This window comes from Schistocerca nitens, chromosome 1, assembly GCF_023898315.1.
Source record: "Schistocerca nitens isolate TAMUIC-IGC-003100 chromosome 1, iqSchNite1.1, whole genome shotgun sequence".
Taxonomy (NCBI): Eukaryota; Metazoa; Arthropoda; class Insecta; order Orthoptera; family Acrididae; genus Schistocerca; species Schistocerca nitens.
In genome coordinates this window covers 530,495,035-530,516,776 of record NC_064614.1, presented here as the reverse complement: position 1 = coordinate 530,516,776, position 21,742 = coordinate 530,495,035, and the positions used below count along the sequence as shown (strand labels likewise).

Below are 21,742 nucleotides of genomic sequence, written 5' to 3'. Positions count from 1 at the left end.
AAGGGCAAGCAGCTGAAAGACATTTTCTTTGAATTAAATACCTTGCTGTTTGGAAATATTTGTTGCAAGTACAGACAGGGACTGTAATTATATATTCAATGAATGTATTTTCTAAACTGTCTTGTTCATAAAATCTGAAGACTAGAATGAAGAGGAAGATACAAGTACTATATACTACGTGCACTAAAGAATCGCCGGCCGGTGTGGCCGAGCGGTTGTAGGCGGTTCAGTCTGAAACCGCGCGACCGCTACGGTCGCAGGTTCGAATCCTGCCTCGGGCATGGATGTTTGTGATGTCCTTAGGTTAGTTAGGTTTAAGTAGTTCTAAGTTATAGAGGACTGATGACCTCAGATGTTAAGTACCATAGTGCTCAGAGCCATTTGAACCATTTTTGAACTAAAGAATCAAGTCCCAAATTTTACATTTCCATTCGAGGTAGCTTGTAATAGCACTTATATTTGCCCTTCTTCAGCATGAGAATACTTTATACAAAATACTTCGTATAATTCAAACATTTTATGATGGTGTAAAGTTTTTGCTGTATTCAGCAAACATTTTGTCTATTTTTCTCAGAATTTTCTCGTTGTGACTCGATACCGTTGCGCACTGAACGCCCCATATGTCCGACTACGCTGAGGGCGCCCGAGATGGGCAGAGGCGGTTCAGGTGAATCTGTGTGATTGAATTACGGGGTCAGAACGTTTGTCACGCAGTCTGCGGCAGGTAAGTGGCTGGCTGGGAGCACTTTGGCCCGGCAGGTGAGTCCTTGACCGGCGGAGGGCATGCCCGGCCCGGCCCGGCAGGGCGTAATAGGCGCCGGCCTCGGCTCGGCGGCCGCTTCCTGTGTAATGGCCAGGACGGTAATTGCAGCGAAGACAGGAAGCCACAGGCATGCCGGCTTATTGCACCTCGGGAGCGCCCCGGCCCCCGACGCCCCCTTTTAATAGGCCTAAATTATCGGCCACCCCGCCTCCCGCGCCGCCTCTGCAGCGGCCCGCCGCCGCTCCTCCGGAGGAAGCAGTCTCTCAGACTTTCTGATCAAATTTGACATAATTCGACGTTCGGGACAAGCTTGTTAAATCTGAGCACACATTCAAATTATGTTCCTCGTATAATCGCTGTTATAAAATATTGTGTGCAGCCTCAAGTTACTCACCGCAGTCTGGGGCTCAGTGCCGTTGGTGTAAACGCATGATCTGGCCAAGTATGAGCGACATTAAGCAGACACAAATTTGGTAAAACTCATCTCGAATGGTCACCAGTAAAATTTTGATTAGATGTATTTGCAGTCTCCGGCAGCAGTAGTAGTGTATAACCCGTGCCTGATTACCAGTTTGTAATTCAAGAACTCATTTTTCACACACAAGTCCGGCACATGGATAACTGCAGGGTTGGTGTCATTTCGTGTCATTGGGACAGGGCAGCCCCACTCCCAGGCGAGGATCGTTCCTTTAAAAAAAAATGGTTCAAAAGGGCTCTGAGCACTATGGGACTTAACTGCTGAGGTCATCAGTTCCCTAGAACTTAGAACTACTTAAACCTAACCAACCTAAGGACATCACACACATCCATGCCCGACGCAGGGTTCGAACCTGCGACCGTAGCGGTCGCGCAGTTTCATACTGAACCGCCTACAACCGCTCGGCCACACCGGCCGGCGATCGTTCCTTTGCTGGTAGCCTTAAGCAGAAGGTGGATTTCCCTAAGTCAAAGTTTAACTAATTTCAGAAAAGTAATTGACTCACGTTGAACACTTTGTCACAAGTTTCTATCCTGTGCTAAATGTTAGTGACATGGAAAGCTTTTCTGGCCATTGTGACATAGATGAAATTAATTATGGGCGAAGTCATCTTTATTTTAATTGGCTGTAGGAAGCAGACAAAATAGATATATATATCGCACACAATCATTTGATTTCCGATTCAAAGTCTGTTTTAAAAGTGATCAGTACCGAAAGCGAGACAGAGGCAAAAAAGTAATCAAACTATTTATTATTTCAAAAGTAATCACCGTATCTGTTAATACATTTATCCTGCTGAGAAACAAAACGGACAAACTTTCATGGAAACATCTTTGCGATGCCCTACGGAACCGTGTTGCCCGCTCAGATATTGCCAAGGTTGTTTCGACTGCAATGCATAAGTTTCGCTGGAAAGTCGTTGGACATCCTTCATACAGTCCCGCTCTCGTCCCATCCGATTACAATGTTTTTGGTGCCCTGATGAAAGACGTTGGTGGCCGTCGATTTCTCTCGGACGAAGAGGTGCATGCTGGGTACAATTAAAATTAAAATTTAAAACTCTCTTGATCGCAATCTTGTTAAAATATTTTTTAATTTGAGTGAGTGACCGGTTTCGACTCTATGAAAGAGTCGTCTTCAGACTCCAGAGCGGTGGATGGACATTGCTAGATGAGTTCCGTCGACCCTCGACGCTCGTGTAACTCATCTAGCACTGTCCATCCACCGCTCTGGAGTCTGAAGATGACTCTTAAATAGAGTCGAAACCGGTCACTCACTCCAATTAAAAATATTTTAACAAGATTACGATCAAGATTCTTTCGAATTTTAACTACTTTTAAGATAGCTGACTATGTTTTCAAAAATTTCTATAATCGTGGGTACAATCATGATTCCGAGGCAACAGTCAGACATTTTTCCAATAAAGGCATTTCCTGTCTTGTCTCACAGTGTGATAAATGTATTAACAGTTAGGGCGATTACTTTTGAAGTAACAAACAGTTTACTTACTCTTTTTTTCCATCTGTCTCGTTTTCATTTGACTACCTCTTACACATATGTGGACAATTGTGAGAGACACCTGCAGGTATTCTGAAGGTGATTTAACTGTAAGCATTAACATTATCAGTCACTTCGAAGAATTTGCGAGCAAATACTGTGTATACAAGGTACGGATTGTCAGAAAGGCCGATATTGAAAGAGTTTCAGGATTTACCCTGGACTCAATAGATATGGGGTGTGAGGTTTGCTGGACTGTTGTTGGACGTGTTTTTGGACGAGGAGTGAGGCTGATGCTTTTTCAGCTCTGTGTTAGATTGTAGAGCTAATAGGTAACTGATGAATAGTTTGTCCGAAGGCTCGGGCATGGATTTTTTGTCTTAAGTAACAATGAATGTAGCTGTTGCTGTGGAAACAAACCTATCTGAATTTATGTATTAACTTTTGGAAAGTCTACGTATCTTTTGGTGCAGGAGGCTAATCAGAAATTGTCTGAATGCTACCAGACAGCACCAAGGCACAAGCCATCTCCTTTGGATTTGGGGTCTAGTTTAGCAGGGGATACAACCCGTCGGCTTTGACCAATGATGTCATACATTAGTCATAGATAGTAATGTCTTCACTTCGAGGCATAGATAATAAAGCAGTTCTGTGTTCCGGATAAGTGCTATTATCGCACATTAAAATAATTATTCGTAATGATATTGAGGTAATTTGGAGTATTAGTTTGTTATTGTAGAACAATTTTTAGTGTCTTATTTTCATTTATAGGAATGGATTTGTCTTTTTGGCGGTATGTAATTTTCGTTACTGTCTGTCTAGGCGAGCTTCGTTTATTCCTCGATATTTCCGTGTGATAAGTTCACTTTCCCATTAGCTTCTTTCACTGTATTTTACTATTTGACATATTTCACTGTTTCATTCCACCAATATGGGTATTTTCGAGTTGTGAAGTACGTAATAGAAATTTCTTTTGTTTCCCAGCACTAGTATCAGTACGACATTTTCGAATGTGTACTTGCTGTATTACAGGCGAAACCCCCGACACAACTACAACTTGTGTCCCGTCCTTCACTTCGCCTTTACACTGACGACACAACTAAAATTTGTATCCCGTCCTTCACTTCGCCTTTACACTGACACAATATTATGTCAATTGGCGAGCAAGATACAAATGTTGCATGTAGCTATATAGCTCAAGTAACGAATGGGATACTCTTAGCGTGCAAGGCAACAAGAAAACTGTACCCCATAGTGAAGTACGGGATAAAAATTGTACATGTGTCGTCTTCTTGTCTCCGTTTAGTTCAATTGAGGTACAGGTTGCAAATGTAACTTACGTCTATTTCCACCTTTTCGTTACCAGTGTACAGATATGGAGGTCAACGGAAGTCTGGTATTACATATATTACATACGTAGGCCCTTCTGTCATCAGTAGTACTGATATGTGCGTAAGAAAAGACGGTTAGTAATAGCGGAGACGAAATAAACAACACATCTACAATTTGTATCCCGTGTTCCACTTAGGGTTTACTGAAGCGGAGGGTACATTGTTCAAGTGAAGAACAGGACAGTAATGCTAGTGAAAACGAAGAAATCGACTTACGACAAACTCCTATTCCATACTGTACTTAAGCAGCACACTTCGAATGAGCTTTTAATTTGTATCCGGTGTTTCATTTATGGTTTAGTAAAGCAGGGGATTCATAGTTCAAGTGAACAACATGACAGTAATGCTAGTTGAAACTAAGAAATCGACGTACGTTGAACTTCTATCCCGTACTGCACTTCAGCAATACAGTTCGAAAGAGTTTCGACATACGATACAACTGACATACATGTAACGTGATGTATTCTTCGCTAGTAATATATTTCATTCATTTCTTTCCATTGTGTTTTGAGGAGAAATACTAAGATACAAACACGCGATATCGTTAACGTGAAAATACTACTGGCCCTTATATGTGTGAAATATAGTTTTTCTCTCTTGCATTCCTTTGTTCTGAACAATTTTTCTCAGCTCTTTCATCTTTGTAATACATGCTCTCTGGCCAATTCTGACGTCATTGGTCAAAGCCGACGGGTTGTATCCCCTGCTAAACTAGACCGTGGATTTGACACTTATTAATCTTGTTCCATGATTAAAACCGATGCTAGCGATTATTATGAAAACAGTTTAATGAAGATGGCCTACAGTGAGGTAATTACATTGCGTAGTCGAATCGCTTGCAGGTTCCGTCGTATAGACCACGTAAACGACGGCAGCGAGCGTTGTTCTTCGCTACACGGACGAATCGAACTTTTTTTTTTTTTTTTTTAGTTGGCCGATTCAGTTCGATACAGGTAACAAAACGCAACATCGTTTCTGATTCGTTGCCTCTGTTTTGGTTTCAAACAAGCTAGCTCTTAGCTCCGTGAGTGGCTGTGCAAAACATGGATGCTTCCGTATTCCTGGCCGCGTGTGATTAGCCGAGCGGTCTAGGGCGCTGCAGTCATAGACTGAGCGGCTGGTCCCGGCGGAGGTTCGAGTCCTCCCTCGGGCATGTGTGTGTGTGTGTGTGTTTGTCCTTAGGATAATTTAGGTTAAGTAGTGTGTAAGCTTAGGGACTGATAACCTTAGCAGTTAAGTCCCATAAGATTTCACACAAATTTGAACATTTTTTCCGTATTCCTGTTTCTAATGTATTCCCATCACGTTCATTTAGTGAAGATACTAAAGTAATGATGACTATCCCGCCGATGCATCGCGAGAATGACTGAACCTCAGACAGTTCATGTATGTGATCAGGTATTTAGTTCTCTAAAATCCCAGTTTTTCTTCTACAAAAATGCCGCTACTCTTGAAACAACCATTTATGTACACGCTTTGCATTTTCTTTGAAAGTGCTCGAAAGAGTTACCGAAACTGAAACTCCAATATCTTACAACGATAATTTTGCTTGCTTCGGCCTACGGCGTTTTAGTGCCTAAGAAACTTAGTCGCCGGCCGCGGTGGCCGTGCGGCTCTAGGCGCTTCAGTCCGGAACCGCGCGACTGCTACGGTCGCAGGTTCGAATCCTGCCTCGGGCATGGATGTGTGTGATGTCCTTAGGTTAGTTAGGTTTAATTAGTTCTAAGTTCTAGGGCACTGACGATCTCAGATGTTAAGTCCCATAGTGCTCAGAGCCATTTGAACCAGTTTTTGAAACACTGTCTTTTTCCTTTGAAAGTGTAGCTCATTGAATCTTCCAGTGTCTGCTGATGCCTGGAGGCGACGTTGAACGGACCAGCTTATGGTTGTATGTAACAGATCAACGTAACTGATGCTTTGATATATTGTTGGCGTAGCACTCAAATGTGACCAGATACTTTAAGGTGTGTCTGAAAATTGCGAAGGTTACCAAAGTGAAAATATTCGCTTTATTTCAGGGATGCTTCTCAGTTATTTCATAGAAATACAGAAAAAGTTTTTTTGTCTGTTAACGTAAGGATTAATATCGCGTCATTCTTGTAGAATCATATGATCTGAAGATTCTACAAGAATTACGCTGTTTCTCTTACCTCTTGGTTTTGGTTGCATAGCAAATGCGGTTTTTAAATTTATTTTTTTGTTTGCGAGATCTGAACAGAAATCACTGGGTACATGGTTCTCCTCGGGCATACAATGATCTGTAATTGTATACTACTGTTCCAAAACCAGAACCAAATAACTTCTCTGCAATTACACGGCGTTCGTGCACTGGTATGAACCTGACACTTCTTCGCTCTGTTTACACAGTGCCTGTGCTGTTCTCCAACAGCATGGCTTCGCGTTCTGCATTACCATCCTTAGTTACAGCTCCCTCCGCCAACGCAGTCTAGTGAGTTCTGCCACTGGAATCATTCAATCTTAGATAGTGTTTGAACGTGCCTCACATTCCTACGTCAGGAACTGCGCAGTAGTTAAGTAGGGCCTAGTTGTTCTTGAAACTCTGCGATACTTCAAGGCAACGACAATTTTGAGCTAACAAAATTTTGTTGAAGACGCGTGTAATTTAACTACCAGCATATGCTATAAATGAAAGACAGTGGTCTCGAAATCAACGTAACGCGTCACATCCCAAGCTTATATTTTTGGATATATTGAGAGGCTTTCTCCAAGGCATAATAGAGTAAACAAACCGTCAAAAGCACAATATATTACTAAGAATATAGAAAAGGCCTCTCAATAAGTACAGAATTAAAACACTGCGAATTGCACAAACAGAAATAACACACGAAAATGAAACCCATTTCCAAATAACTAACAGTGCAGAGATAGAACACTCAAGATAGAAAGGAGAATAGCCGGCATATATGTAAATAAAAAATACCAAGAAAATTAACACTGGATTCAAGCTTGTAATGATAAACGATACAAGGAAATGAAATCAGGAATGAGCACCATCAGAAGATACTTCATTTTGCTCTTCGTACGTCTAATCAGGACACCAGGAAACAGAATCGCCAATAATATAACAGAGAAATTACAGAATAGTAACAGCAACATTAGATTTATTATGGAATTCAATGAATCTATGTGGGAACTAGTGATTTTAAAAAACAGACGAAATAAACTAACTCAAGCCAAACAAATGGGAGTACAAACCAAGATCAACTAACAATGAATCCCACGAAATGGAGATAAAAGAATAAATAATATAAAATAAATAAATAATTATAATAATGTTGAACACTGCTGTGAACCATAAGCTGCTATTGCACCTTCATACGGCACTTAGCCCGCGCGTCCCGTTTACCTTATTCATGCCTGCGCTGTGATCTACAAAAAGAGTTAGTGTCGTCCCTCTGATATATGTAAGCCGACTGCTGTATCAGTTTGTGACTTGGAGAAGAATACCAGTACTTAACGTGATCTTGTCAATCTCCTACCATGATGGTTAGAAAGGCTGTGGTGTGAATTTCTCTGTTCACAGCTATCGGAAAAGTACTGTTGCAAACAGCCGCTTAATGAAATATTGTTAGCTGAGATACCTTGCGCACAGTTGTTTTCTTTTTTATTCTTTTCATTGCGTCGTATCTAAGGATTTCTTGGAAAACTGTGTTGCTGTTTCTCATTTTGTCAACACATTGGTGGTGGAAGGCTCTTCACAACCCTATGTGTAATGTACAGCGAACTGAATGATGCATCCACTTTCTTTTCGTGGTGAGGCAACACAGACACTACTCGTGTTTGGCCAGTGATAAAGAGGTGAAGCGTCATCAGATAGAAGAGAGCCAAAACGAAACAAGACTTGCACCATCTGGTGAAAAATAACCGGAAACCCCTACGTAATGCGGAATTGACCATTAGATGTCATGACAGGCTTACCTTCCGGTATAAAAGCAGGCGGCGACTATTGTGTTGTTAGAAGGCAAGCAGTAATAACAGAATGGGTGGGACAGGTGAACTCTGACTTCGTATGCTGACTAGTCACTGAACGTCACATGATTAGCAAATCCATCTGGGAGGAACATTTCAACCCTTTTGAAGCTGCCAAGTCTACTTTTGGTGAAGTGATTGTGAAGTGGAAACGCGAAGCAACAACCACACCCTAAGCCAAGAGCAGGCAGACCTCATGCAGTGACGAGGATGGCGTGGAGTGGTTGTAAAAAAATCGTAAGGTATCGGCGGAAGGAGTCATTCGTAAGTTCCCAAGTGCTACCAGCGATCCAGCTGGCACTATGACTATGCGCAAGGAGTTAAAATAGTGGTGCACAGTGGTCGAGCAACTTCCCATAGGCCACACGCGACGCTTAAGCTGGTGTAAAGAACAACGCCACTGGACAGTGGATAGCTGGAAACGAGTGTTTTGCAGTGATGAATCACGCTGTACTCTGTGAAAATCCGGTGGAAGGTTTGGGTTTGGCGAATGCCTGGAGAATGTGTACTATCATGTGCAGTGCCAATAGCAGAGTGCAGAGGGGATGGTGTTATGGTAATGCAGTGTTTTTCGTGGTTAGAGTGTGGCCCTCTTATGACGTTTAATAAAACGGTAAATGTGGAAGGATATGAACACATCTTACGCCATTGTGTACTGCGTACAGTAGAGTAACTGTTCGGAAACTACGATTGTCTGTATCAGCACTCGACCTCGCTCCAGACCCCAGCGTCCCACACCGCTACCTTCTCTGGTTTCGGGTCCTGAGGAAGAATGGGCTATAATTACTCCACATACGGTTAGATACTTCATTGAAAGTGTCCCCAGCAGAGTTCAAACCTTCATAAAGCTGAATGATGGACGCACCCCATATCAATGTGCACTAATAGGTGTTCGGATAGTGTATAGGCGTGTACACAATGAAAGTCTGGATAGTGATAGATTTCTGTGAAAACGAACTGAGTGCTTACTTTTTTGAACGGCCAATTTCTGAAATTCTTCGATCCGAGAGCTTACTATATTTTTGTATTTGATACTATGTTTCATATATCTTACGCCAAAGACGTCTATAAAAATTTAGCATCGTCGGGACGTACATACATACTAGAGTTTAGAACATGCCACGGAAAGTGCTGTACAGTTCTTTAATATATCTAGAAATGACTCTAGAAGTGTTGTTCGGAGTGATCTGTTTCAGAATAGTTAAAAGTGTGCGCCGTATAGCACTTTTGAATCTTTGTGTTAGCATCTGTTAATCTGAACCAGATAGTAGTACAGAAGATGACGGCTTGCTGATGCTAGACGTCTTTCGAACTCTACATACGTCACAGTAGGCGCGATGTCTGGAGGCTCGGTGAGTGGCCAAGTGGTAATTTGGGCGCAGGCTTAACGCGCGGCACTTGCGGCTGCACTTAATGAATCAAAACAAGTGTTTGCTCATCTGGTGCTCGGGACAAGCCGCCGGCTGTAAAACAGCGCCTACTATGGCCCATAATTATAGTGTCCAGGTCGACTACGATCCTGTTCACGATTGTCGCCGGATTTCCAAGGGATGTGAAATTAATTCTACTCGTGTGAGCCTCGCAGTTTTGATTTGAGAGAGATGCCTTGCCGTATCACTAACGATTACCTGCGCTGGGAGAAGGAAAACTGTACCCTAGTTCGGGGTGGCCAAGCGGTTAAAGGCGCTACAGTCTGGAACCGCGCGGCCGCTACGGTCGCAGGTTCGAATCCTGCCTCGGGCATGGATGTGTGTGATGTCCTTAGGTTAGTTAGGTTTAAGTAGTTCTAAGTTCTAGGGGACTGATGACCTTAGAAGTTAAGTCCCATAGTGCTCAGAGCCATTTGAACCATTTTTTTTGTACCCTAGTTTTGTACTCCGCCTGATCGACGATTTGCTTCCACTGTCTTCTTTGGCGGTATGTTTAGCTTTGGCTCCAGTTTGTTTAAACGAAGAATCATAATGGACAATTACCTTGGTTGTTTGTATTATAAAAATTGTACTCATTGTAAAACAGAAATGCACCAATACATGGGCATCTTTAAGTTATCCTCAGCTTCACCCTGCTCACCATTACACAGTCACTTCAATATTTTCACAGTCTTTTATGACCCGACACGCTGTTGCCAGTATCTGTAACCTGTGATCATTCTAGGGTCCTTTCTTCTACTTTCCATAAATCGTTGCATACGAAGTAGCAGATGTTGGGCAGCTGTGTGTTCAGTTTTCTCTTCCTCGATGTGTATTTCATAATATACCGGATATTCCAATTACGTAACCTTACATCCCCTTGTGGCGGTACAGAAAGAGCTCCTGTGTCTGTTTTGTGTTATTTAGCAAGGATTCATATTTCGCCTACATCAAGCACTACCCTCCTTAAATATATTGATCGAAGTCTAATTGTTATTCTCAAAAACTTAACTGACATTAAAAGATTGTTCTTGTACTTTAATTTCATTATCGTTGTTTTTTCCCGAAATTATTTAATTAATGAAAGGTATTTCCTCGAGTAAACCTGTAGAACACCGTAGACTTTATTTGATAAAACATTTATTGTTGATATATTTATCCCTAACTACGTTTGAAGATATACGTTTTCCGGTTATTTTCTCATACCGTCAGGTTTGCGTAGGGCATAATATTTTTCCCAGATTTCGGTCTTCGGTATCAGCATTGAACTGTATTTTATACTTATAATTAGCTCTGTTATTTTTATGGTGAAAACGACCCGTGCATCGTTGCAATTTAGTTGAGTTTATTGCCAACAGGAACAATGGTATCTCAACATTGACCATAGCGAAGATAGCTTAATTTATGTCCACTTTATGTCGTGTTTATAATCCATGCTGCACTAGTTACAGTAATTAACTAGATTCTTCATTAATGTTTCTCCTCCTTACCCTTAATTCCTCATCATCTTTGCCTGTCACGTCTTGTACGGATGACATTGCATTATTATCCGACTCTACTGTCGAGTTATCAGTGCCGTGGTTATATACCTTCCGCCGCCATACCTGTCTGTTCTCTCATATTCTTTTATGGCATGTCCCAGTGGGTGCATGCTTTAATGTAGCGCTACGCTTCCTCTCAAGCGTCTCTCTTCACGGAATTTCAGCTCTCTCTCTCTCTCTCTCTCTCTCTCTCTCTCTCTCTCTCTGTGTGTGTGTGTGTGTGTGTGTGTGTGTGTGTGTGTGTGTGTGTGTGTGTGTGTGTGTGTCTGTATGTATCGGCATGATCTGATTTGTGATTAATTCTGAATTACATTTTAGAATGAAATCTAAGTACATGAGTAGAAATGTACTGTTTTAGAAAATTCATATGCTGCTTTTATTCAGAGACGTTTACTAATAGGTTTCTCTTTTGTTTCAGGATCCAACGATGGTGAGTGCTAATGCGATACGAACAACATGCTCCCCAGCTGTGAGTCAAACCAGACGGTTGATCCTAACATAACTTATAAAAAAAAGTATCTTCCAGTAGAGGTGGCTAAATTGTACCACTTTTGAGATTTTATTTATCATAGCCGTAAATTACAAAATTGAGTATGAAGTCCCATCCTTAACTGCAGGTTGGTGTTCTTGGTACCTGATTTGAAGGATGGAAATTCTAAGAAAAATAAGTACACTACACTTACTACGTATTTCCAACATGAAATTAAAAAAGTATCAGGTTTAATAGGCCTGGCTTTAAAAATGAAGTTGGTGTTTAGAAACTAGTCACCAGCATAATGTATTACACTACATTTAATTTTCTATACGTCTGCTAGCGGTACATTTTAGAAATCTGTGTCCTAATTTGTATAAGTGCCAGCCAAATGAAAACAGAACAGTTACAAAAAGAAGTAAGTAAACTGTTCATTATTTCTAAAGCAATCCTCATAACCGTTAATACAAGGGCGTGTTGAAAAGTTATGTGTCCGAATTTTTTAATGTGAAAACTCTGAGCTCACAGTTGGTCCTTATTTCTGGCCGGCGTAGCTTCGTCTACGTTCGCCTTAATGGTTTTAATTTTGACAGACATAACCTTATGATTATGCGTCTTTATTGTTTTAATTTTTAATCTGCGACATGGCCAGTGTTTGGCTCTCAAAATAATTTAATTTTTTGTTCTGAAGAAGATTCCATTACTGGAATCGAAACCTAGGTAAACGAGTAAAAATTACCTTGCAACTGAAGGCTGTAAAAATTGTTTATTTCTATACATATACGGTTGCTGACGTGCTGCAATATGTTAAAGATTTGTAAGTTTATCCTCTGTTTTAATCCTGCTCCTTTCGTTAAGAAAGCTGCGCATATATGCTCTTTCGGGGTATAATGACTAATTGCTATTTAAGGGCACAATATTCACAAATCATTAAAAGGCGTTAAAATTTTAAGTTTTACTTTCTATTTACTCTTCTGCAGTAACATTTGTACCATTATTATATAGTTTCGAAAGTTTTCCCACCCATTTTCCCACAGAAGTCCGCCCCTGGTAGCTGAGTGGTCAGCGCGACGGAATGTCACACCCAACGGCCAGGGTTCGATTCCCGGCTGGGTCGGAGATTTTCTGTGCTCAGGGACTGGATGTTGTGGTGTACTTATCATCATTTCATCCCCATCGACACGCAAGTCACCGAAGTGGCGTCAACTCGAAAGACTTGCACCAGGCGAACGGTCTACCCGACGGGAGGCCCTAGCCGCACGGCATTTCCATTTTCCCACAGAACTCATTACGGGTGCTAACTTGTCATTTGCTCTTCGTGCCCTTCGATCAGACTTGTCATCGAAGCGTAACAATTGCGAGACACTAGCCAATAATAACATACCAATATCGGAATCACGTCTAACTTTATCTAATTTTTCCCGGTTGTCACAATAAACTTTTTGACCCGTAATATTTCGACCACTATACTCTGAATATTATAGTTCATAAGAGCTTGGTAATAGGATTTAACATCAGAGATCATATCGATGATCTTCCTTCCCGATCGGCATCATCATACCTGTTGGGCCTTGGTCAAATTGGCCGCAACATTTCACATAACATTGCATTTGGGCCATTTACTGCAAGAATTTACTGTTCATCATTGTTCAGTTTAGAACTTTTCCCCACAATAATCATAGATTTTTATAACATCCCTATTCAGTTTTTATGTAGATCTGATATATATACGTCGATAGTAGTAGGTATTGAACTTCTGAAAGAAATATGGTCTTCATTAATCTATACGGAAGACATCTGACATTTTTAAATCCTAGATTACTCTTAGTGCCTTTGATAGCAGGAGGTACATTTTCGCCAAAACAACTTTTTTTTTATTTCAAAAAGAAAATTGTTGACGTGTGGGCAGGTGAATGCTAAAATGTATGTATGCATTCTTTGCTGCAAGAAACGGAGACATATTAGAAACCAAATTTGAATTATATTTGGTAAAGAGTTACCAAATCGGTAGATATGGCACTTGACTGTAAACAATAAAATGTGTATTGTCATCCACAAGATTTTTGGTATCTGTTGAATTTCGGTTACACGATAAATCACAGAAATCTAAAACGCCATTTCAACTAGATACCTAGCTATCACAATTATGAACAACTGAAACTGGAACGATCAAGTTGAAAATGTTATGGGGAAGGTGAACCAGTGATTGCGTTTTATTGGCAGAAAACTTAGATGCAACAGATCTACTAGAGAAACTGCCTACACTACGTTTGTCCGTTCTCTTCTGGTGTATTGCTGCGCTGTGTGCGGTTCTTACCATATAGGATTGATAGAGAACATCAAAAAAGTTCCAAGAACGGCAGCTGGTTTTGTATTATCGCGAAATAGCGAGAGTGTCACGGGTAGGATGCGCGAGTTGGGGCTGCAATCATTAAAATAAAGGCATCTTTTTTTTCTCGAGGAGATCTTTTCACGAAAATTCAATCAGCAAATTCCTCCTCCGAGAGTAAGATCATTTTGTTGACGCTCGCGTACTTAGGGAGAAATATCATTGTGATAAAATAAGAGAAATCAGAGCGCTGTTCGAGAATGGAACGGTAAAGAACCAGTGTGAAGGACGTTCGATGAACCGTGCTAAGTATGTGTGTGTCAATTGAGGAATAATGATGTAGACGTAGGTCGTGGTCAGTAGATGTGTGCACTGTCAGAATCTACGTTGCTTAAGATGGTGGAAAAAAGAAAATGGTGAAATTCCACGTAGAAACACAAGACCATGAAAACACCGGACGGGGTATATATATATATATATATATATATATATATATATATATATATATATATATATATATATATATATATATATATATAGGAAATGGAAAAAAGAACACATTGACACCGGTGTGTCAGACCCACCATACTTGCTCCGGACACTGCGAGAGGGCTGTACAAGCTATGATCACACGCACGGCACAGCGGACACACCAGGAACCGCGGTGTTGGCCGTCGAATGGCGCTAGCTGCGCAGCATTTGTGCACCGCCGCCGTCAGTGTCAGCCAGTTTGCCGTGGCATACGGAACTCCATCGCAGTCTTTAACACTGGTAGCATGCCGCGACAGCGTGGACGTGAACCGTATGTGCAGTTGACGGACTTTGAGCGAGGGCGTATAGTGGGCATGCGGGAGGCCGGGTGGACGTACCGCCGAATTGCTCAACACGTGGGGCGTGAGGTCTCCACAGTACATCGATGTTGTCGCCAGTGGTCGGCGGAAGGTGCACGTGCCCGTCGACCTGGGACCGGACCGCAGCGACGCACGGATGCACGCCAAGACCGTAGGATCCTACGCAGTGCCGTAGGGGACCGCACCGCCACTTCCCAGCAAATTAGGGACACTGTTGCTCCTGGGGTATCGGCGAGGACCATTCGCAACCGTCTCCATGAAGCTGGGCTACGGTCCAGCACACCGTTAGGCCGTCTTCCGCTCACGCCCCAACATCGTGCAGCCCGCCTCCAGTGGTGTCGCGACAGGCGTGAATGGAGGGACGAATGGAGACGTGTCGTCTTCAGCGATGAGAGTCGCTTCTGCCTTGGTGCCAATGATGGTCGTATGCGTGTTTGGCGCCGTGCAGGTGAGCGCCACAATCAGGACTGCATACGACCGAGGCACACAGGGCCAACACCCGGCATCATGGTGTGGGGAGCGATCTCCTACACTGGCCGTACACTACTGGTGATCGTCGAGGGGACACTGAATAGTGCACGGTACTTACAAACAGTCATCGAACCCATCGTTCTACCATTCCTAGACCGGCAAGGGAACTTGCTGTTCCAACAGGACAATGCACGTCCGCATGTATCCCGTGCCACCCAACGTGCTCTAGAAGGTGTAAGTCAACTACCCTGGCCAGCAAGATCTCCGGATCTGTCCCCCATTGTGCATGTTTGGGACTGGATGAAGCGTCGTCTCACGCGGTCTGCACGTCCGGCACGAACGCTGGTCCAACTGAGGCGCCAGGTGGAAATGGCATGGCAAGCCGTTCCACAGGACTACATCCAGCATCTCTACGATAGTCTCCATGGGAGAATAGCAGCCTGTATTGCTGCGAAAGGTGGATATACACTGTACTAGTGCCGACATTGTGCATGCTCTGTTGCCTGTGTCTATGTGCCTGTGGTTCTGTCAGTGTAATCATGTGATGTATCTGACCCCAGGAATGTGTCAATAAAGTTTCCCCTTCCTGGGACAATGAATTCACGGTGTTCTTATTTCAATTTCCAGGAGTGTATATATGGTGTTTCAAAAATGACCGGTATATTTGAAACGGCAATAAAAACTAAACGAGCAGCGATAGAAATACACCGTTTGTTGCAATATGCTTGGGACAACAGTACATTTTCAGGCGGACAAACTTTCGAAATTACAGTAGTTACAATTTTCAACAACAGATGGCGCTGCAAGTGATGTGAAAGATATAGAAGACAACGCAGTCTGTGGGTGCGCCATTCTGTACGTCGTCTTTCTGCTGTAAGCGTGTGCTGTTCACAACGTGCAAGTGTGCTGTAGACAACATGGTTTATTCCTTAGAACAGAGGATTTTTCTGGTGTTGGAATTCCACCGCCTAGAACACAGTGTTGTTGCAACAAGACGAAGTTTTCAACGGATGTTTAATGTAACCAAAGGACCGAAAAGCGATACAATAAAGGATCTGTTTGAAAAATTTCAACGGACTGGGAACGTGACGGATGAACGTGCTGGAAAGGTAGGGCGACCGCGTACGGCAACCACAGAGGGCAACGCGCAGCTAGTGCAGCAGGTGATCCAACAGCGGCCTCGGGTTTCCGTTCGCCGTGTTGCAGCTGCGGTCCAAATGACGCCAACGTCCACGTATCGTCTCATGCGCCAGAGTTTACACCTCTATCCATACAAAATTCAAACGCGGCAACCCCTCAGCGCCGCTACCATTGCTGCACGAGAGACATTCGCTAACGATATAGTGCACAGGATTGATGACGGCGATATGCATGTGGGCAGCATTTGGTTTACTGACGAAGCTTATTTTTACCTGGACGGCTTCGTCAATAAACAGAACTGGCGCATATGGGGAACCGAAAAGCCCCATGTTGCAGTCCCATCGTCCCTGCATCCTCAAAAAGTACTGGTCTGGGCCGCCATGTCGTCCAAAGGAATCATTGGCCCATTTTTCAGATCCGAAACGATTACTGCATCACGCTATCTGGACATTCTTCGTGAATTTGTGGCGGTACAAACTGCCTTAGACGACACTGCGAACACCTCGTGGTTTATGCATGATGGTGCCCGGCCACATCGCACGGCCGACGTCTTTAATTTCCTGAATGAATATTTCGATGATCGTGTGATTGCTTAGGGCTATCCGAAACATACAGGAGGCGGCGTGGATAGGCCTCCCTATTCGCCAGACATGAACCCCTGTGACTTCTTTCTGTGGGGACACTTGAAAGACCAGGTGTACCGCCAGAATCCAGAAACAATTGAACAGCTGAAGCAGTACATCTCATCTGCATGTGAAGCCATTCCGCCAGACACGTTGTCAAAGATTTCGGGTAATTTCATTCAGAGACTACGCCATATTATTGCTACGCATGGTGGATATGTGGAAAATATCGTACTATAGAGTTTCCCAGACCGCAGCGCCATCTGTTGTTGAAAATTGTAACTACTGTAATTTCGAAAGTTTGTCTGCCTGAAAATGTACTGTTGTCCCAAGCATATTGCAACAAACGGTGTATTTCTATCGCTGCTCGTTTAGTTTTTATTGCCGTTTCAAATATACCGGTCATTTTTGAAACACCCTGTATATATATATTTGATTAAATACTCACATGTTGTCTTTCGAGAGTGGAATTCAGTTCCTGTCGAGCTAGGTAAAGTAGCCCCGAAATTCTGATGTGGAGCTGGTATACTTAAATATGACAAACTCCTTTCCATTTTCGTATGTTCCTGAGGTGAAAGTTGTAATAGGCGTATTGTATACACGAGGGGCGTTCAGTAAGAAATCCAAAAAAATTTTACACGTCCACTTTCGTGTGAGAAAATGTGGAATTTGTTGCGGGTAATTGTGGAATATTCGCGCTTCAGCCCCTGTAGTTGCAAGATGTTCGGATTGGTGGCTGCGCTATAAGTAGCCTTCAAAGTGGCGTCTGTAACGAAGGTGTGTTGCAAGCAGAGAGCTGTCATTGCATTTCTTTTGGCGGAAAACCAGAGCAACGTAGATACTCATAGGCGCTTGCAGAAAATCTTCGGGTGTGAACAAGAGCGCGGTGAGTCGTTTGGCGAGGCGTGCGTCATTATAGCAACAAGGAAGCGCAAACCCGTCCCAGTCGTCATCGCAAACCTGTCCAATCTTCTCCCTTGTGCAGGCTGGCCGCGCACATCTGTGACTCCTGCAATGTTGGACTTAAGCGTGTTCGTCGCCACCATATTGCAAACGAACTTCTCCTTCTCCATGACAATGCAAGGCCTGGCAGAAGTCTGCGCAACCGAGAGGAGCTGACAAAACTTCGTTGTTCTGTTCTTCCTCATCCACCCTATAGCCCCGATCTAGCACCGTCCGACTACATCTATTTGGCCCAGCGCAGGATGCACTCCGCAGGAAGGTATACGTTGACGATGGGGAGGTTACTGAACGGACGTTGGCTCCGACGTAGATCAGTGGAGCGTTGCCATGCTGACGTGCAGACCCCTCTCCCAGTTACATTGAGCGGAAATTATTTTTAAAAATAGGGTTCGTAGCCAAAATATTGGGGAATAATACAGCATATTGGAATCCCGAAGAAAACCAGCCTCCGCCGGCCGTTGTGGCCGAGCGGTTCTAGGCGCTGGAACCGCGCGGCCGCTACGGTCGCAGGTTCGAACCCTGCCTTGGGCATGGGTGTGTGTGATGTCCTTAATTTAGTTAGGTTAGTTCTAAGTTCTAGGGGACTGATGACCTCAGATGTTAAGTCCCATAGTGCTCAGAGCCATTTGAACCATTTGAAAACCAGCCTCCTTTGAGAAAGAAAAGAAATATTGCATTACTTGTTGAACGCCTCTCCTACGAACCGTACTGTTTCCACCGAGTGAGTATGATGACCGGTATCTCTGCGGGACGTAAAGCTCTTAACGAAAAAAGTTAGCGCAATAAGCAAATGAGATACTTTGTATGTGGTGTAGTAGGTTTGGGAAGCTGGAGAAGGCGCCCTGCGGCAGCGTCACAGACGACGGATCGGAGAGGAACGCCCGCATCCCGGCGCGGCGCGGCGCGGTGTTTGCGGAGGACGCGCGGTCTTGCGCGCCGCCGTAATGACGTGGCGCGGACACACCCTTCCCGTGTAGCCGCCTTATAATGCCTCTCGCCATTAGCCCCCGGCCCTTGATTAAGACCTGAACAGTGCCGTCCCGCAGCTGTTTGCTCTGCCCAGACGCCTCCGCTCTGCCTCTGCCTGTTCTCCTGCACCTCCTCGCCAGCTAATACAGTGCCCGCCGCGCCCCGGAGTTAACGCGGCTGCCGCCGTCCCGGATTTTCGCTCTCGTCCAGATTTCGCACTCGCTTTGGATTGCAGTTTCCTTGGCATTTCTCCATTTACAGTTTGACATCCTCATCTACGTAGCCCCGAGCTAGCGCATTTATGGTTACAGCCAAGTCTTCTCCGACGTGTCTTACTTCGCAGGCTTGCTCCACTGTGCTACACACGATGAGACGGCCCAGTTCATTTCAACTGCAGAGATGTCAGTAAAAATATGATTTTTGCTCCAAATGTCCGCCATCTTGCAAAAGCTGTTACTGTACACTTCAATCCGAAGACGGTCATGCGGTTCCCCGCACTTGCCTATCTTGTGCATGTCCTTTCCGAACTCCGTAACTGCCGCATCGTACGCCCGTTCGAACTTACTTACTATACTTAAATCTTGGTCTCCCCTAACTCTCCCTACAGTTTTTTACTCACTCCCCCCTTCACCACGTTTTCCTCAGTTACCAAGTTTATTATTTCTTGATAGCTCAGAGCGTGTGCTATTAGCCGATTTCCGTCTTTCCTCTTCTTTCCATTTCGACGTAGTATCTATTCGTTAGTTACTGATTCTATCCATCTTATCTTCGACCCGATTCTGGAGCATCACATTTCAAAAGGTTCTGTTCTCTTTTTGTCTGTTATGTACGTCGCCCACGTATCATTTCTGTATAAGGCTACATTACATACAAATATCATCAGTTTTAGCAAATGCGTCCATTATTTTTCAAGTCTCATTTTTTCTTTGTGCTAAAACCTGTTGTGGTTCCATTGTACAAAATAATGATTCATCTGTAATTTGGGCTCCGTAGAAAAGGGTAAGGGGGTGGCCCTGGGCCCTTACTTTTCAAAAAGAAGCGAGTAAGTGCATAATAATCTTAGTTTTATTTTCTATTCAAAGTCTGTTGCATGTAATTGCCTGAGTACCTACTTATACTTCATTATTTAGTGTTGCCGTATTAAATTTAATAATACAATCTGTCAAGCCACTATATACGAAGGCGTGCTGAAAACTGATGGCTCCAAACTTTTTCCGTGAAAACTCTTATAATAAAACAAATGTTGGTCTACTTTGTTATTGTTCATGTCCGCATATTTGCAGCTCTGTTACAAGGCGGTTTGCAACGTAACTACGTCGGTTCATGAGAAACCGCGTGCTGCAATCGAGTTTCGATTCAAAGAGTTCATCTACACACCCAACGCCTTCTCCTTCAGAACGACAGTGCCAGACCACACACCCAGCGCTGTGACATCTGCAACAAACCGACGCCTTGGGTTCACTGTCATCGATCATCCTCCATACAGTCCTGACTTGGTCCCGTCCGATTTTCATCTCTTTCCTGTACGTAAATAACACCTTCGAGGACTTCACTTTGATGTTGATGAAACGGTGCAAGCAGAGGCGAAGTTGTGGCTGCATCAGCTAAGTCAAATGTCGTACAGAGACACTATCAGCAAACCGATCTCTCGTTGGGAGAAATGTGTTCGTCGCCAGTGTGACTACGTTCAGAAATACATACGTAGATATGAAGAATAAACACGTAGAATATCAGTAACGTTTGTTTTATGTAAAAAAAGAACTTTACGAGTCTTCACATAAAAATTTCGGAGGCATTACTTTTTAGCACACCCTCACACAGTGTTTCTAAGGCAAATACCACAATAAAATTTCATTTCCTTGCAAAACTTCTTATTCGTTGATAAAAATGTATTTTTATGCCCTGCAGTACCCAGATACAAACTGAAGTACATATTTATTCGTTTGGTTGTTTATTGTAAATTATTAACTGTAGTTTTTCATGAGCTTGACGATTCTCTCAGCCAGATCTTTTACTTGTGACTTGTAAGTAATAGATTTCAGCTATCAGTCGTCTTTTTTAAATTTTATTGGCAGATCTAGATTTCATTTTTACTAAATAGGTCGTAGATGACGCCAAACATCAGTCAGATGCATGGTTATTACAATCTGGCTATTCCGCTATACAGGTTAGCACCCGCTATATCTATAGCGGAATAGCCAAATTGTAATAACCATGCATCTGACTGATGTTTGGCGCCATGCATGAACTATTTATATTTAGTAAATATGATGTTTTAATAAAGGGAGATATAATATAAAAATATATTTAAGCCCTATCAACTAATAGATGATACAGCACGTGTCTTCTAGTGTTCTATAAATTCTAAAAAATGTTTAAAAAAAATTTAAAAAGTTTTAGCCACCTGAAGTAATTTAAATGTTTTAATAATAATAACGGATTCAGAAGAAGTGAACATGGAAATTTTATTACTTGATGATAAATATGAAATAAGTCGGGCGATAATTTAAGAATTTTACGTATGTTTCATTTTAGGTAATTAAATTTGAAGTGGTTTACTTCCCTTGAGGTTTATACGTAGTTCACATAGATGGCGCCATGTAACCAACCGATGTGTTCTCCATACAGCCCGCCTTCCATAAGCGGTAGTAAAAAAAATGGTTCAAATGGCTCTGAGCACTATGGGACTAAACATCTGTGGTCATCAGTCCCCTAGAACTTAGAACTACTTAAACCTAACTAACCTAAGAACATCACACACATCCATGCCCGAGGCAGGATTCGAACCTGCGACCTTAGCAGTCGCGCGGTTCCGGACTGAGCGGCTAGAACCGCTAGACCACCGCGGCCGGCAA

General features: G+C 43.0%; 1 protein-coding gene across 1 annotated transcript in view; it reads left to right on the top strand.

The window, feature by feature from the left end:
• LOC126259466 (ankyrin repeat domain-containing protein SOWAHA) overlaps nt 1-18,863 on the top strand; it is a 433,101-nt gene extending 414,238 nt beyond the window's left edge. The window contains exons 7-8 of the mRNA XM_049956333.1: nt 11,488-11,555; nt 18,737-18,863. Coding sequence (XP_049812290.1) covers nt 11,488-11,555; nt 18,737-18,863 — 195 coding nt within the window. The remainder of the gene's footprint in view (nt 1-11,487; nt 11,556-18,736) is intronic.
• Nucleotides 18,864-21,742: the final 2,879 nt, after the last annotated feature.